This window comes from Physeter macrocephalus, chromosome 17 (assembly GCF_002837175.3).
Source record: "Physeter macrocephalus isolate SW-GA chromosome 17, ASM283717v5, whole genome shotgun sequence".
NCBI lineage: Eukaryota > Metazoa > Chordata > Mammalia > Artiodactyla > Physeteridae > Physeter > Physeter macrocephalus.
The window spans coordinates 5,034,849-5,049,850 of NC_041230.1; the positions used below are offsets into that span (position 1 = coordinate 5,034,849).

General features: G+C 46.0%; 1 protein-coding gene across 5 annotated transcripts; it reads left to right on the forward strand.

Annotated features, from left to right (window-relative positions):
- Positions 1-2,709: 2,709 nt before the first annotated feature.
- LOC112061839 (zinc finger protein OZF-like) lies at positions 2,710-14,499 on the forward strand. Of its 5 annotated transcripts, none has more exons than XM_024116993.3 (4): positions 2,710-2,932; positions 6,166-6,204; positions 9,852-9,978; positions 11,200-14,499. In XM_024116993.3, exons 1-4 carry the CDS (start codon positions 2,756-2,758, stop codon positions 12,759-12,761), a joined length of 1,905 nt encoding a protein of 634 aa, XP_023972761.2. In that variant the 5' UTR covers positions 2,710-2,755; the 3' UTR covers positions 12,762-14,499. The 5 variants fall into 5 exon arrangements, with proteins under 5 accessions (XP_023972761.2, XP_023972762.2, XP_028334173.1 ...); XM_024116994.3 differs by lacking the exon at positions 6,166-6,204 and adding an exon at positions 7,871-7,909; XM_028478372.2 differs by having other exon boundaries at positions 2,710-2,770.
- Positions 14,500-15,002: the final 503 nt, after the last annotated feature.

Sequence of the window (15,002 nt, forward strand, 5' to 3'; positions counted from 1 at the left end):
TCCAACTTGTTTGGATGGCAAGACTGTTCACTGAAATTGTGAATGAATTTCTGTTATTCATGATGAGTTCATAGTGTGTTTGAGACATTCAAGTGGACGCATTGGATTGCGGAGGTGGATGGGCATTCGGAACAGAATTAGGATCTGAGTTAGGGCTGGACACAGACACCAGCTGGCTGAGCAGCATGAAGGGTGTTTTGAAAACAAGAAATATGAAAATATTTTTCTTCTTATTTAAGAATTTACTGTATATCGGCACTAACTTTAGAGCAATGGGAAAATGTAGAGAATCTAGATATATACAAACCCTAATAATGTCAATTTATTTCCAGTAAAGTTGCCAAAGCCATGGGGGGAAAGGATAATATATTGAACAAATTCGCCAGAAAAATCACAGACACCAGCTGGCTGAGCAGCATGAAGGGTGTTTTGAAAACAAGAAATATGAAAATATTTTTCTTCTTATTTAAGAATTTACTGTATATCGGCACTAACTTTAGAGCAATGGGAAAATGTAGAGAATCTAGATATATACAAACCCTAATAATGTCAATTTATTTCCAGTAAAGTTGCCAAAGCCATGTAAGGGGGAAAGGATAATATATTGAACAAATTCGCCAGAAAAATCATATGGTGGGGCTTATGTTAAAAATAAATTTAGAGGGCTTCCCTGGTGGCGCAGTGGTTGAGAGTCCGCCTGCCAATGCAGGGGACACGGGTTCGTGCCCTGGTGGCACAGTGGTTAAGAATCTGCCTGCCAATACAGGGGACACGGGTTCGATCCCTGGTCCGGGAACATCCCACATGCTGCGGCGCAACTAAGCCCATGAGCCACAACTACTGACCCCGCATGCCTAGAGCCCACAAGCCACAACTACTGAAGCCCGTGAACCACAACTACTGAGCCCACATGCTGCAACTACTAAAGCCCATGTGCCCAGAGCCCGTGCTCCGCAACAAGAGAAGCCACCACAACGAGAAGCCCGTGCACTGCAATGAAGAGTAGCCCCCGCTCCCTGCAACTAGAGAAAGCCCACGTGTAGGAAAGAAGACCCAGCGCAGCCAAAAATAATTTAAAAAAAAAAAAAAAAAAAAAAAAAAAGAATGTTGCCTTCAGTAGTTCCCTGGTGGTCCAGTGGTTAGGACTCAGCCATGGGCCTGGGTTCAATCCCTATGCGGGGAACTAAGATCATGCAAGCCGGGCAGTGGGGCCAAAAAAAAAAAGAATATTGCCTTCTCAGGTTTTAAATCTTCCTCTTTTTAATTTGTAGTACTTAAAAAAAATAGTAGTACTTATTGAATTTATTATTTGTATATTAACTTTAAAAATTATAGGTAGCTCTTTTAAATTATAGGTACCTATAATTTAAAAATTATAGGTAGCTCAATATCTTCTTAAAGGATTCTTTTCTTGTTTCAATTTTAATTATTTTTAAATAAAAGAAGCCTGCTATTATTTGTGCATATGCTGTGAAAATTTTTATATTTGCCTTGAGGACTCCTGCAAGGCATGCCAAATTAATAGTGTTGTAGAATGTGAAATAAAATGGAGTCACTGATGTCAAGGGATTTTAACGTGGAGCTGGGAGGCTATTAATTAGTGGACATCCTGCACCTCCCCACCTGGTGAAACCATGAACTTTTGATCTGAGCCAACCTGCAAATATTCCAAGGACTCTGCAATAACACTTGCAACTTGTCACACTAATGGACTATTACTTCCCTCTAGTGATGGCCTTAGTACACAATCCTGTTCAACCAAGACTAGCTTCTGCCTCCAGTTCCAATTAAAATTCTGTAATACAAAACTCTCTTTGCATTTAAAATCCCCTGAATTTTACTCCCTACAGAATACCTTTTGGGTTGCTACTTGAATACGTGTCCCGAATTGCAATTCTGTGATCCCAAGTAAATGTGTTGTGCTTGATTACTGCCTCTCAGGTTAACTGAGGTGGACAGTATCAATGATAGACTGTTATCTAACTTTATGTAGTTAATATTTTAGCCAGTAATGAAGCACACCGAGATATTTTGTTGCATATAATTCCCTTTTTCATTCCAAAATCTTATTGAATTGATTTTTCTTACTTGAAAACTCTTCCAAGATTTTCATAAAGAAACAAAAACAACAAATAAGGACTGTGGCTTGTCTCAGTCTTTTCACAACTGTAATGCATTTTTTTCTAATCCTATATCAAGTTTTATGCTGAGAAATACGAGTTAAATCAGAATTTTATAAAGGTTATGGATACAGGCGTTGCTGGGTTTAATTTTATGTGTTTTTATTTAATTTTTTTTAAATTTGAAATATAGTTGATTTACAAGGTTCCCTTAGTTTCAGGGGATGTAAATACATTTTTTTTCCTGGCCGCGCCAAGCGCCTTGGGGGATCTTAGTTGCCCGACTAGGGATCGAACCCGCCCCCCCTGCAGTGGAAGCCCGGAGTCTTACCCACTGTACCACCAAGGAAATCCCTTGACGCGTTTTTTAATTTGTCCTTCCCGAACCGACTTGGCCCATTAGTGCCCAAACAGGTTGGGGGTGGGTCTCGTCCGTACCGCACTCGGTGGCGTAAGGGGAACTACGTTACCTAGAAGACTGTGCGCGGCCCGGCTTGTTCTCCGCACCAATGAAGGCCCCAAACAGAGGTTCTTCCGGGATTGTGAAATACGAGGGGGCGGGACTTCCGGTGTCTTTTTGTTGGTGGCGGTGTGGAGGCCTTTGCTTCGTCTGCAGGACCCAAAGCTCTAGATCAATGGGTGCAGTCCAGGTAACGAAAACTGGAAAAAGCTCGAGGGGACGCCGTCCACACTCCGCGGGAGTGAGCGGAATGCGGAACGTGCTTCCGGAGTTTTCGGGCCACGTTACCACCATTATCCCGCGTCGCTCAACGGGTCCTATGGCAGCCAGCACGCTACAGGACCCGCCCCAGGTGACTTTTGGGCCCCCCAGATCCTGACCCGAATCCTCAAGCCTCCAATAAGGGTCTCCTGTTTAGGGCACTGCGGTTTAGGCCCCAGTCTTCAGAACTTTAGGTGTGCGTGTGTGGTGGCCCTATTTCTGACAGGCCGTGTGGAGCGTGTTACAGGCTGGGGGCTTGGCTGGGGGCTTGGCACGTGCAAATCCTTGGAGAGTCACAAGAGCCGGGAGCATTCTGATAACCTGGGGTTGGAGTCCCTTCTGCAGAGACGTGGCATTATGGAGGAGTCAACAGGGCCTTCTGTGCCAACAGTCGGCATTCTGGAAGTCATGGCGGGTTATGAATAAATCAGAAACACACTCTGAGTTAGAGGGTTTTTTTGTTTTGTTTTGTTTTTATTTTTTTCGGTACGCGGGCCCCTCACTGCTGTGGCCTCTCCCGTTGCGGAGCACAGGCTCCGGACGCGCAGGCTCAGCGGCCATGGCTCACGGGCCCAGCCGCTCCGCGGCACGTGGGATCCTCCCGGACCGGGGCACGAACCCGAGTCCCCTGCATCGGCAGGCGGACTCTCAACCGCTGCGCCACCAGGGAAGCCCCTGAACCACAATATTTGGTCTATCTTTTGAGACCTTTCTTATTTACTGGATATGGGGTAGAAATAATTCTGTGAGCCATGGCCGCTGAGCCTGCGCGTCCGGAGCCTGTGCTCCGCAACGGGAGAGGCCACAGCAGTGAGAGGCCCGCGTACCGGAAAAAAAATAATAAATAAATAAATAATAAATAAATAAATAAATAAAGTATTTCAAAGGCTGCTCAGGGGAGAACAGACTGGGGAGGGGGAGCTGAGGGTGGAGGCAGGGAGACCAGGGAGAGCCTAGTGCATTCCACTCCAGAGAGTAAGGTGGTTTCTGGACCAGAGTGGTGCCTATGGAAGTTGTTGACCTGAAACAAATAGCCTTCCGGCTATTTCTTCTGCAAAGATGAGTTTTTTTCGGGATCATCAGGGAATTGCAATTGAGATGTGCAGCCATGATCAACTAACACTTTTATAGAGATTAAAGAGGGAAGTTAGAAGGGCTATAGTCACCAAAGAGTCCATGGCTTTTCATTGACTGAGGCCTTTCCAGGAGAGAAGAGAGTCTTCTTCCTTTTGGATACTGTTATTGTCTCAGGTCAGTGAGGGCTCCCCCTTCTGGTGTGCCAACTCTAACTGAGTTTTCTGTTTATTAATTTTTTACAAAGGAATACAAATAATAAGGTTCATAATAAACCTGCAAGATAATTGGCAATGAATGTTGTTCTAAGCAAAAGGACAGAGTAAAGGACAATAAAGTTTTTCTTTTGGCTGAGCATCTGGAAGACATGTCAGGGAGAGATTAAAATTGGATTTTGGAGGGAGTTCCCTGGTGGTTCAGTGGTTAGCACATGGCGCTTTCACTGCTCTGGCCCTGGGTTCAACCCCTGGTGGGGAAACTAAGTAAGATCCTGCAAGTTGTGTGGGGCAGCCAAAAAAAAAAAGGAAGGAGGAGTTAACAGTCGGGGCCAGTTGGTGACACAGGGGCTGCTGGAGTCCCTAATCTGGAATTGGGGGAGGAGGTCACTGGTGGACTGATGTGCATGTGGTGACAGCCTAAGTCCTGGACTCTGGCCATGTCTGGACTAAAATTTAGGAGGGAAAGTCTTGTCACTTTTCTGTGCAAGGGGACCTCAGATAAAAGTAGAGAGACCTGGGGCTGGAAGGCAGGGCAAAGTGGGTGGGACTTTCTGAGGCTGCCTGAAGATGGGAGGGTCCTGTGGTTCCAGGGCTTTCTGGGGAAGCAAGGGTATAAGGAGTAAGGAGCCTTGCCTGAGATGGAGATGGAGAAGGAGATGTGAGGTTGTGTAGATTCACTGTTCTGAACACTCAGCCGACTGCCCACTCCTTGTGGAGTCAGAAAAAGGTCAGCCATGCTGGTGGAGCAGCCCAGGCCCAGTCAAGGGCACATGTGCCTCAGCTCTCCCAGGAAACTACAGGGTTAAAAATGTATAGATTTAGCAAGTTAATCTTGTGTAAGCAAGTAATAACTGCTTAAATGAGAATATATATCTGTGTTATAATAATATATATATTTTAGGTTTTGTCTTGAGCTCTTCACATAGAGTTCTGAACCCCTTAGAATTGCCTGGGAATTAGGACTGTTTTTTGTTATTCACAACTAGCCCCTTTTATCACGTGGAAGTTTATTATAATGAAGTGACATAGGGTGGATTCTCCAGATACCCTCAGGATGGGACTGCTCTCTAGAAAAAACAAGTGATAGAAGTTTCAACTCCCAGACCTACCCGGCACCTCCTAAGGATCGGAGGGGAGCTAGAGATAAGGTATAAAAACTGCTGAACAATGAAATTCAAGGTTCCTTCAGACTGGTGAACACATTGAAATGGTGTAAGTGCTGGGAGGGTGGCATGTACGGAAAGGGCCTGGAAACCCCCTGCTGCCCTCTACCCTCCCCACCCTGACCAAGACATCACTTCCATTTGACTGTTCCTAAGTTATATACATTACAGTAAACCAGAAAAAGTAAGAAAAGTGTTTTCCTAACTTCATGGGTCATTTCAGCAAATTATCAAAACTGAGGAGGGGTTTATGGGAAACCCTGAATTTGTAGCCAAGTGGGACAGAAGTCCTGGTAGCCTGGGGACCAGGGATCGGAACTGGCTTCTCAAAAGAGAGCAGTTTATGGGCCTGATGCCTTAAACCTGTGGATTCTATCACTAATTTCAGGCAGTGTAATAATAGGAATGAATTGTAGGGCACCAGGGTGGTGTCATAAAATTAGATAATTGGTGATTGAAAAAAGATACTTTGTCTCAGAAAGCCTTGAAAGACATGGAAGAAAAACCTAATTTTCAAAAACATTTATAGAAATCTTAATCCTGTGTTCTGTAATAGCTGAATCTTAGCATGGGAGAGGTAACAGTGCATTTTGTATGTACACATTAGAGACAGACATCCTAAGTGTTGCCGTTTACTTAAAGACACTGAGACTCAGAAAGGGTGAGTCTTTTTTTTTTTTGCCACGCCCCATGGCATGAGTCTTTGTCTAGGGCTATCAAGTTGTCAAGCTATAGCTCTGAAGACTGAGGATCTGAGGTCAGAGGTCAGCCTCAGATGACTCATGTCCAGGAAGAGGAAGGGAAGAAACAGCTCAGCCTTTACATCCTCACCATATCACCTTTACCTCAGATCCTCCCTCTTTTCACAGGTTCCCATGGTAGCAGCAGCATTTATGGTCCCTGGACAGGTAAGTGGAAGAAGCCCCAGTACATACCCAGACATCATCGCTACCCCTGGCCCTGACACACAGATATAGGAGACAGTGTTGTCCTGGGATTGTGGGTCCTTAGGTCTGGGCCCTGGTGTCATCTCAGGCACAGTAAAAGTAGAGAGACCTGGGGCTGGAAGGCAGGGCAAAGTGGGTGGGACTTTCTGAGGCTGCCTGAAGATGGGAGGGTCCTGTGGTTCCAGGGCTTTCTGGGGAAGCAAGGGTATAAGGAGTAAGGAGCCTTGCCTGAGATGGAGATGGAGAAGGAGATGTGAGGTTGTGTAGATTCACTGTTCTGAACACTCAGCCGACTGCCCACTCCTTGTGGAGTCAGAAAAAGGTCAGCCATGCTGGTGGAGCAGCCCAGGCCCAGTCAAGGGCACATGTGCCTCAGCTCTCCCAGGAAACTACAGGGTTAAAAATGTATAGATTTAGCAAGTTAATCTTGTGTAAGCAAGTAATAACTGCTTAAATGAGAATATATATCTGTGTTATAATAATATATATATTTTAGGTTTTGTCTTGAGCTCTTCACATAGAGTTCTGAACCCCTTAGAATTGCCTGGGAATTAGGACTGTTTTTTGTTATTCACAACTAGCCCCTTTTATCACGTGGAAGTTTATTATAATGAAGTGACATAGGGTGGATTCTCCAGATACCCTCAGGATGGGACTGCTCTCTAGAAAAAACAAGTGATAGAAGTTTCAACTCCCAGACCTACCCGGCACCTCCTAAGGATCGGAGGGGAGCTAGAGATAAGGTATAAAAACTGCTGAACAATGAAATTCAAGGTTCCTTCAGACTGGTGAACACATTGAAATGGTGTAAGTGCTGGGAGGGTGGCATGTACGGAAAGGGCCTGGAAACCCCCTGCTGCCCTCTACCCTCCCCACCCTGACCAAGACATCACTTCCATTTGACTGTTCCTAAGTTATATACATTACAGTAAACCAGAAAAAGTAAGAAAAGTGTTTTCCTAACTTCATGGGTCATTTCAGCAAATTATCAAAACTGAGGAGGGGTTTATGGGAAACCCTGAATTTGTAGCCAAGTGGGACAGAAGTCCTGGTAGCCTGGGGACCAGGGATCGGAACTGGCTTCTCAAAAGAGAGCAGTTTATGGGCCTGATGCCTTAAACCTGTGGATTCTATCACTAATTTCAGGCAGTGTAATAATAGGAATGAATTGCAGGGCACCAGGGTGGTGTCATAAAATTAGATAATTGGTGATTGAAAAAAGATACTTTGTCTCAGAAAGCCTTGAAAGACATGGAAGAAAAACCTAATTTTCAAAAACATTTATAGAAATCTTAATCCTGTGTTCTGTAATAGCTGAATCTTAGCATGGGAGAGGTAACAGTGCATTTTGTATGTACACATTAGAGACAGACATCCTAAGTGTTGCCGTTTACTTAAAGACACTGAGACTCAGAAAGGGTGAGTCTTTTTTTTTTTTGCCACGCCCCATGGCATGAGTCTTTGTCTAGGGCTATCAAGTTGTCAAGCTATAGCTCTGAAGACTGAGGATCTGAGGTCAGAGGTCAGCCTCAGATGACTCATGTCCAGGAAGAGGAAGGGAAGAAACAGCTCAGCCTTTACATCCTCACCATATCACCTTTACCTCAGATCCTCCCTCTTTTCACAGGTTCCCATGGTAGCAGCAGCATTTATGGTCCCTGGACAGGTAAGTGGAAGAAGCCCCAGTACATACCCAGACATCATCGCTACCCCTGGCCCTGACACACAGATATAGGAGACAGTGTTGTCCTGGGATTGTGGGTCCTTAGGTCTGGGCCCTGGTGTCATCTCAGGCACAGGACCATTAATCAAAGCCAGAAGTTGTACGGAGGTGTTCCCGTGTGTCCAGTGGAGAAGGTCAAGTGGTGACATGTCCTTGGGCACAGCCTGGAGATGAGACTGAGAGGGGAGTGTTCAGGGAGCTGCAGGACCCATGACATGGGCTGATAAAGACTGAGGGCATGAGTCATTCCTGGGATGGCAGCCTGAGGAGCTGGGCCTCTCCTGAGGGGGGCAGGTCCATGCCATGTTGACCGCAGAGGAGGGAAGTAATCTGACACTGGGTCTGAAGAGGCTGTTCTGCCTGCTGAGAGGAGGAAGACTGGGGGTGAGGGTAGAGCCGGGGGCCCAGTGGAAGGCACAGTCCTGGTGAATGTCGATTGTGACTGAATCCTGGCAATGGCTCTGTAGCAGGAGAAGAGGTGAATCTCTGAATCTCGTTTGTGGTAGAGCTGATTTTCTGCTGTACAGGATGAGAGAGAGTAGTCTGACATGACCCCAGGATGTTTGCCTCTAGGTGACGGTGGGGACGCCATGTCTGAGACGGGAAGTCAGAAGTAGGAGTAATGGACAGAAGGACTGTCCAGAGTTCTGTGTCCCCATGCTGAGTCTGAGATATGGCTGGGGTGTCTCGCGGGGGGTGTCAAGTGGGCCACTGGAAACACACACCTGGAGTTCAGGGAAGGTGGGGTTCAGGATTGAAGATCCCCGACAGGTGGATGGCATGTGGACCAGGTCAGATTCCAGGCCCTCAGGTCATGTGTGGGTGCCATGAAAGTTGTAGGGTGGGGAGGGTGTTCTCCGTGGACTGGCTCGACTCCCTGGGCACGGGGACAGGGGTGGCTGTCATCACTAAGATGGATGAGGCAGTGCAGTGACCATGAGTGTGTCGGGGGGTGGGAGTGGCCTCCAGGGAGGTCCTGGTCGTGGCACAGGATTCGAAGGGGTGGATAAGGTATGGATTGAGAGGCAAAGCAGGAATGGAGGTCAGATGACAGGGAGGTAAGGCCTGGGGCATTGTTTCCCCTCCACAGGCTCAAAGTCTTGTGATGACTGCTGTTGGAGCCTGAAGAGAGAGAGACTGGACGACAGACCAGCTGAGGGCAGTAGAGCGCAGCTGGGACAGGGTCTTGGGCTGGGCCGGGGGGGGGGGGGGGTGGGGGGCTGGGCTTGGAATGAGAGGAGCAGAGAGAGGAAGGAGTGAGTGGTGCGGGGTCAGCACGTGGGACACTGGAGGACGAGGGCTCCGGGCATCTGACCCCGCACGATGTCTCGGTGCTGACGTGGGAACAGGGAGCAGGGCCAGGTAGGGGGACGGAAAGCAGTGCTGGGACCACCTGTAGCAGCGGGTCCCGCAGAGGCCTGGGGAAGCACCACGTGCTGGATGGAACGTGGGGAACACGGTGAGGTGCCGAAGGCCCGGGGCCGAGGTGGTGGCGTGGGGTGGGTTGAGGGTCACGGTCGGGCACGTGAGGGAGTTGTGACCCTGCAGGGCTGGGCAATGGAGGGAGTGTGAGCATGGACTCAGGGCCCTTGTCCCCAGGCTTTACTCCAGGGGGCTGAGCACAAGTGTCATTGTATGTGGTGTGATCTGTGTGATCTCAGGAGAGTCGACTCTGAGGAGAGTGGCTGGGGGTCTGTGTGGCAGCCCCAGAGCGTCTTGTGAGACTGCTTGTCTCCCTCTCTAACTGAATGACATAACACTAGCAGGTTCCTGTGGCATCAGGACCTGGTGTGTCCTCTGAGCTGGGTCACTGGGGTGGACGACCATGACCTGGGGGTCCTGGTTGCAGAGGCTGCTGTGAACTCACTTGTCCCCCTCATGACAGGGCCATGTGATCTTTGAGGATGTGGCTGTGTCCTTCTCCCAGGAGGAGTGGGGTCTCCTTAACGATGCTCAGAGACTCCTGTACTGTGATGTGATGCTGGAGAACCTGTCACTTATAGCCTCCCTGGGTAAGGACCCCTGTTCCCACACCATCGCCCCGTATGGGACTCCGCCCTTCTTTTTGCATGGCTCACTCCGTCCTTCCCAGCCTGGACCTTGGACACTGCTTACTTCCCTGATTCCCTGGCACTTGAGCTGCATTCCCCCACCCTGTGTGTGTTCAGCCCTGTACCATAGGCTCTGAAGCCTTTCACAGAAGCCTTTGGTCTCAGAGGCTTGAAACCTTCCCAACTGATGCCACTTAGCTTTGCCACCGCTTGGTGTGTTGAATGTTCAGATGTGTGCAAGATCCGTGTCACACGTTCTAACCCTTTTTTTGCACTGCCTGTGTCAGGAATTACAGACACTTACATGGTCAGCATTTGTGGTCAACCCTAGATTATTTTTGCAAGACTCCTTAAGGTTCTTCTAGTGATACATATTATTCCTGAAGTCTGTCATTGGTTGGTTCGCTCTGGGCCAGTGTCTTTCTCCTAATGGCCCTATTTTTCTCTGAGGATTTGATCTGGTAGGGGTCATAGTCACCCAGCCTGAGCTGAGGGGTGGAGGCAACCGTGGGTGCCTGACCAGGTAGGCCCCTCTCTAGTCATAGGAGGAGGGTTAATTGCATCCTGAGCCTGGTGAGTAGGAGCTGTAGGAAGGCATGATATCATTGATGAGTTCTAATCCTACAGGGAAATGTCCTTTGCTCTCTCCTCTTTCAATGTCAAGACTCATCATGCTCATACTTCATTTCTTAGTGTCCTCCACACCTCTCCTTTCCCCCTCTCTGCACTGTTCTCCCATTTTATGTATTTTGTATATTGTATATGCATATCCTTAATGTATCATGAGAGGTACATGTTCATTTATATTGTCTTTGAACACTGATAGTCAGGTGTAATTGCATTTTCCTGGATTGAGAAACACATTCTACAGAGCTGACACTTGTCACCACCAGAAAGTCCTGCTGAAAGCCACTGGCCAAGGAGTGGGTTGTTCTAGCCTCTCCTCCCAGCACAGTGCCACATCCTGGTATCCTGTGTTCTTGCTGGTTTGAGACATTTCCTGTTCTGTGACCATCAGAGGCCTAGTATTGCACAGTATCCGCTTCTACCACTTGACCCTTCCTCCCTTGTTTTAATAACAAACCCATACGCTTATACCTACGTGTGTCATGCAGAGATTTGTAGTGGACTCCTGTCCCACCAACGTCTCCATACAGTTTATCAGCATTTTTGTGCTTTCAGGGTGTTGGCGTGCAGTAGGTACTGAGGAGGCTTCTTCTGATCAATGTGTTTCTGTAGAACTAGTGACACAAGACAGGAATCCAAATCCAGACCCATCTATCCTGAAGACTCTTACTTCGGATACGGGTGCCCTGGTAGAGAAAGATGTTTTGTACCTGGCTGAGCACGAAGGAGTGCATCCTGGGCTGAAACCATCCTCTTCTGGGGCTTGTGGGAAAATGTTCACTTCTCACCTACAACAGCACCAGAAGCAGCCCAGTGGAGAGAAACACCTCAGAAGCGAGGAGAATGGGGCCTTGTTTGTGACGAGCTGCAAAGTGTTTTTACCCAACAATATGTTCACATGCAGAGAGGTTGAGAAGGCTTTCCTAGGCAGCTTGGGCTTTCCCCAGCACCAGCCCTCCCACGATGGAGAGCACCCAGGTAGAAGCAGGCAGAGCAGGGAGGTCTCTCACCCTGGGCAAGGGCATTATGAGTGCAGCGAATGTGGCAAAGCCTTCAGTAAGAAGTGTAAATTCACGGAGCACCTGAGAGTTCACACTGGTGAAAAACCTTATGAGTGCAGTGACTGTGGGAAGTTCTTTAGACTCACTTCCAGTCTTACTCACCATAGGAAGGTTCACACAGGAAAAAGGCTTTATGAGTGCTGTAATTGTGGGAAAGTGTTTGCTCACAAATATAAACTTGTTGAGCACCAGAGAATCCACACTGGAGAAAGACCCTATGAGTGTAATCAATGTGGGAAAACCTTCCTTCAGAAGGATACATTTGTTCAGCACCAAAAAGTCCACACTGGAGAAAATCCTCATAAGAGCAGTGAATGTGGGAAGCCCTTCCTTTACAAAAAAAATCTCCTTGTGCATCAGAGGATCCATATTGGAGAAAAGCCTTATGGGTGTAGCAAATGTGGGAAGTCATTCATCTTCAGAAAAAGGCTTCTTGATCACCAGCGAATCCACACTGGAGAAAAGCCTTATATGTGCAGTGAATGTGGGAAAGCCTATGTCTACAAAGGAAGTCTTGTTGTGCATAAGAGAATTCATACTGGAGAAAAGGCTTATGGGTGTAAATGTGGGAAGTTCTTTACAAGCAGCTCTGCCCTCAGTAAACACCAGAATGTTCACACTGCAGAAAGGCCTTATGAGTGCAGTGAATGTGGGAAAGCTTTCAAGGTCAAAATTAAACTTGTTGAGCACCAGAGAATCCACACTGGAGAAAGACCCTATGAGTGTAATCAATGTGGGAAAGCCTTCAAGCTCAAGTATTCACTTGTTCGGCACCAAACTGTCCACACTGGAGAAAAGCCTTTTAATTGCAATGAATGTGGCAAGCCTTTCAGTTACAAAACAAGTCTTCTTGAGCACCAGAGAATCCACACTGGAGAAAGGCCTCATACGTGCAGTAAATGTGGGGAAGCCTTTGTCTACAGAAGAAGTCTTGTTGTCCACCAGAGAATCCACACTGGAGAAAGGCCTTATATGTGCAGTGAATGTGGAGAAGCCTTTGTCTACAGAAGAAGTCTTATTGCCCACCAGGGAATCCATACTAGAGAAAAACCTTGAGTGTAGTTCTTTGCAGGCAGCTCCAGGCTCATAAAAAACAAGAAAGTTCACACTGGAGAAATGCCCTCCAGATTTATGCTTTCCTTCACTTGAGTTAATATCTAGCAGCATATAGAGTAGGTATCATAGACTAAGTGAAAATTTAACTTATGTGGAGCCAAACTTTCGTAGAGTGGTAGTATCCTGTTACAGTCTTACCAGAAGCACCAGAACGTGAGTTTTTGTTCTTTACATTCTTATCAACACTTGGTATGGTCAGGCTTTCTAACTTCAGTGATGTAAGAGGTGTCTAGTGGTATCTAGTGATTTTAACTAGTATTTCCCTATTGACATGATATTGAGTGGTTTTTCATGTGATAATTTCCATTCATAGTTTTTTGAAATTTCTGTTCATATGATTTGTCATCCTAATTACTGAGTTTTGACGTTTCTTCATGGATTATTGATTAAGGTTCTCTATGGAAATATCTGACATTATTTTCATCCAGAATTGGTCTTCTCATTTCAGTAGCTTTTCCAGAGAAAAAGTTTTCAGCTTTAATGGAGTCTTATTTGTCCATTTATTCCTTTACTGTTTATGCTTTTGGTGTTCTATCAATAAATGAAAAATGTTTCCCAAATTTAAAGACAGAAGTTTTTCTCTGTTTCCTTCTGAAACTTTAAAGTTTAGTGTTTTTTATTGATGTAAATGATTCATATTTAGTTCATTTTTGGAAGTTCTTTTTAAAATATGGATACCCAGTTGATGCAGTGATACTGACTTGAATACCTTCTCCACTGAATTGCTTTTGTATCCTCATTGAAGGTCAATCATATGTATATGTTTATTTCTGAACTTTATCTTCTGTTGCATTTATCTACTTTATGCCAGTCCTTTCATGTGTTGAATAATTTGTTGTTATAATATGCCTTGAAATCAAGGTCATGTACTCCTTGGACTTTCTTTTTCAAAGTTGTTATGGCCATTCTTAGTCCTTTGCCTTTCCATGGGAATTTTAGAATCCACTTGTGAATTTGAACATCCCAAAAACCAACTAGGATTTTGACTGGAATTGCATTTAATCTTCAATTTAGAAAGGCATACTGAGTGTCCCAATTCATAAACATGATATATCTTCTTTTATTTAGATCTTATTTAATTTTTGTTAGCAATGTTTTTTAGTTTTCTGTTTATAAGTCTTGTATAACTTAAACATCCCCAGGTATTTTCTACATAGAATGATATTGTGAATGGAAACTTTTAAAAAAATTTTTCAATTTCTGAATTTTTCATAGCTATTACAGTTAGAGAGATATTAAACTAAGGATAGAAGCAATCCTTCTTGATCTTATAAACATCTACAAAGAGTTATTAGAAGGACTTTCCTGGTGGCGCAGTGGTTAAGAATCCGCCTGCCAATGCAGGGGACATGGTTCCAGCCCCGGTCCGAGAAGATCCCACGTGCTGCGGAGCAACTAAACCCGTGTACTACAACTACTGAGCCTGCGCTCTAGAGCCCATGAGCCACAACTACTGAGCCCGTGTGCCACAACTACTGAAGCCTGCACACCTAGAGCACGTGCTCTGCAACAAGAGAAGCCACCACAATGAGCAGGCCGAGCACCACAACAAAGAGTAACTCCCGCTTGCCACAACTAGAGAAAGCCTGCGTGCAGCAACGAAGACCCAACTCAGCCAAAATTAAAAATAAATAAATAAATAAATTTATTTTAAAAAAGAGATATTAGAAATACTATACCTTTGATCCATTATTAAAATATTCATATTAGAATAAAAGGAGGAGAGCTGCTTATTGTTCTGGAGCAGGCCCAGACCAGGGGCACTCCCTCGTGAGTGCCTTGGAAGGGCAGCTGGGTTGGAGCAGCCCTGGCAGGGAACAGTTTATTGGGGTTTTTTGTTTTTTGTTTTTAATTTATTTGGCTGCGTTGGCTCTTAGCTGTGGCACGCAGGATATTCATTGCAGCATGCGGGATCTTTTCATTGCAGTGCATGGGCTCTTAGTTGCGCAGCCTTCTCTAGTTGTGACCCATGGGCTCCAGAGTGCGCGGGCTCAGTAGTTGAGGTGCATGGGCTCAGTTGCCCTGCGGCATGTGGGATCTTAGTTCCCTGACCAGGAATTGAACCTGCGTCCTTTGCATTGGATGGCAGATTCTTAACCACTGGACCACCAGGGCATTCCCTTTATTGGCGATTTCTTTTCTCTTTCTTTTAAAAATTAATTTATTAAACTTATTTTTGGC

Coding starts and splice junctions, on each gene's coding strand:
- LOC112061839 (XM_024116993.3), top strand. CDS start 2,756: ATGGGTGCAGTCCAGGTAACGAAAACTGGAAAAAGCTCGAGGGGACGC. Junction 2,933..6,165: donor CGCTACAGGACCCGCCCCAG/GTGACTTTTGGG, acceptor CTCTTTTCACAG/GTTCCCATGGTAGCAGCAGC. Junction 6,205..9,851: donor CATTTATGGTCCCTGGACAG/GTAAGTGGAAGA, acceptor CCCTCATGACAG/GGCCATGTGATCTTTGAGGA.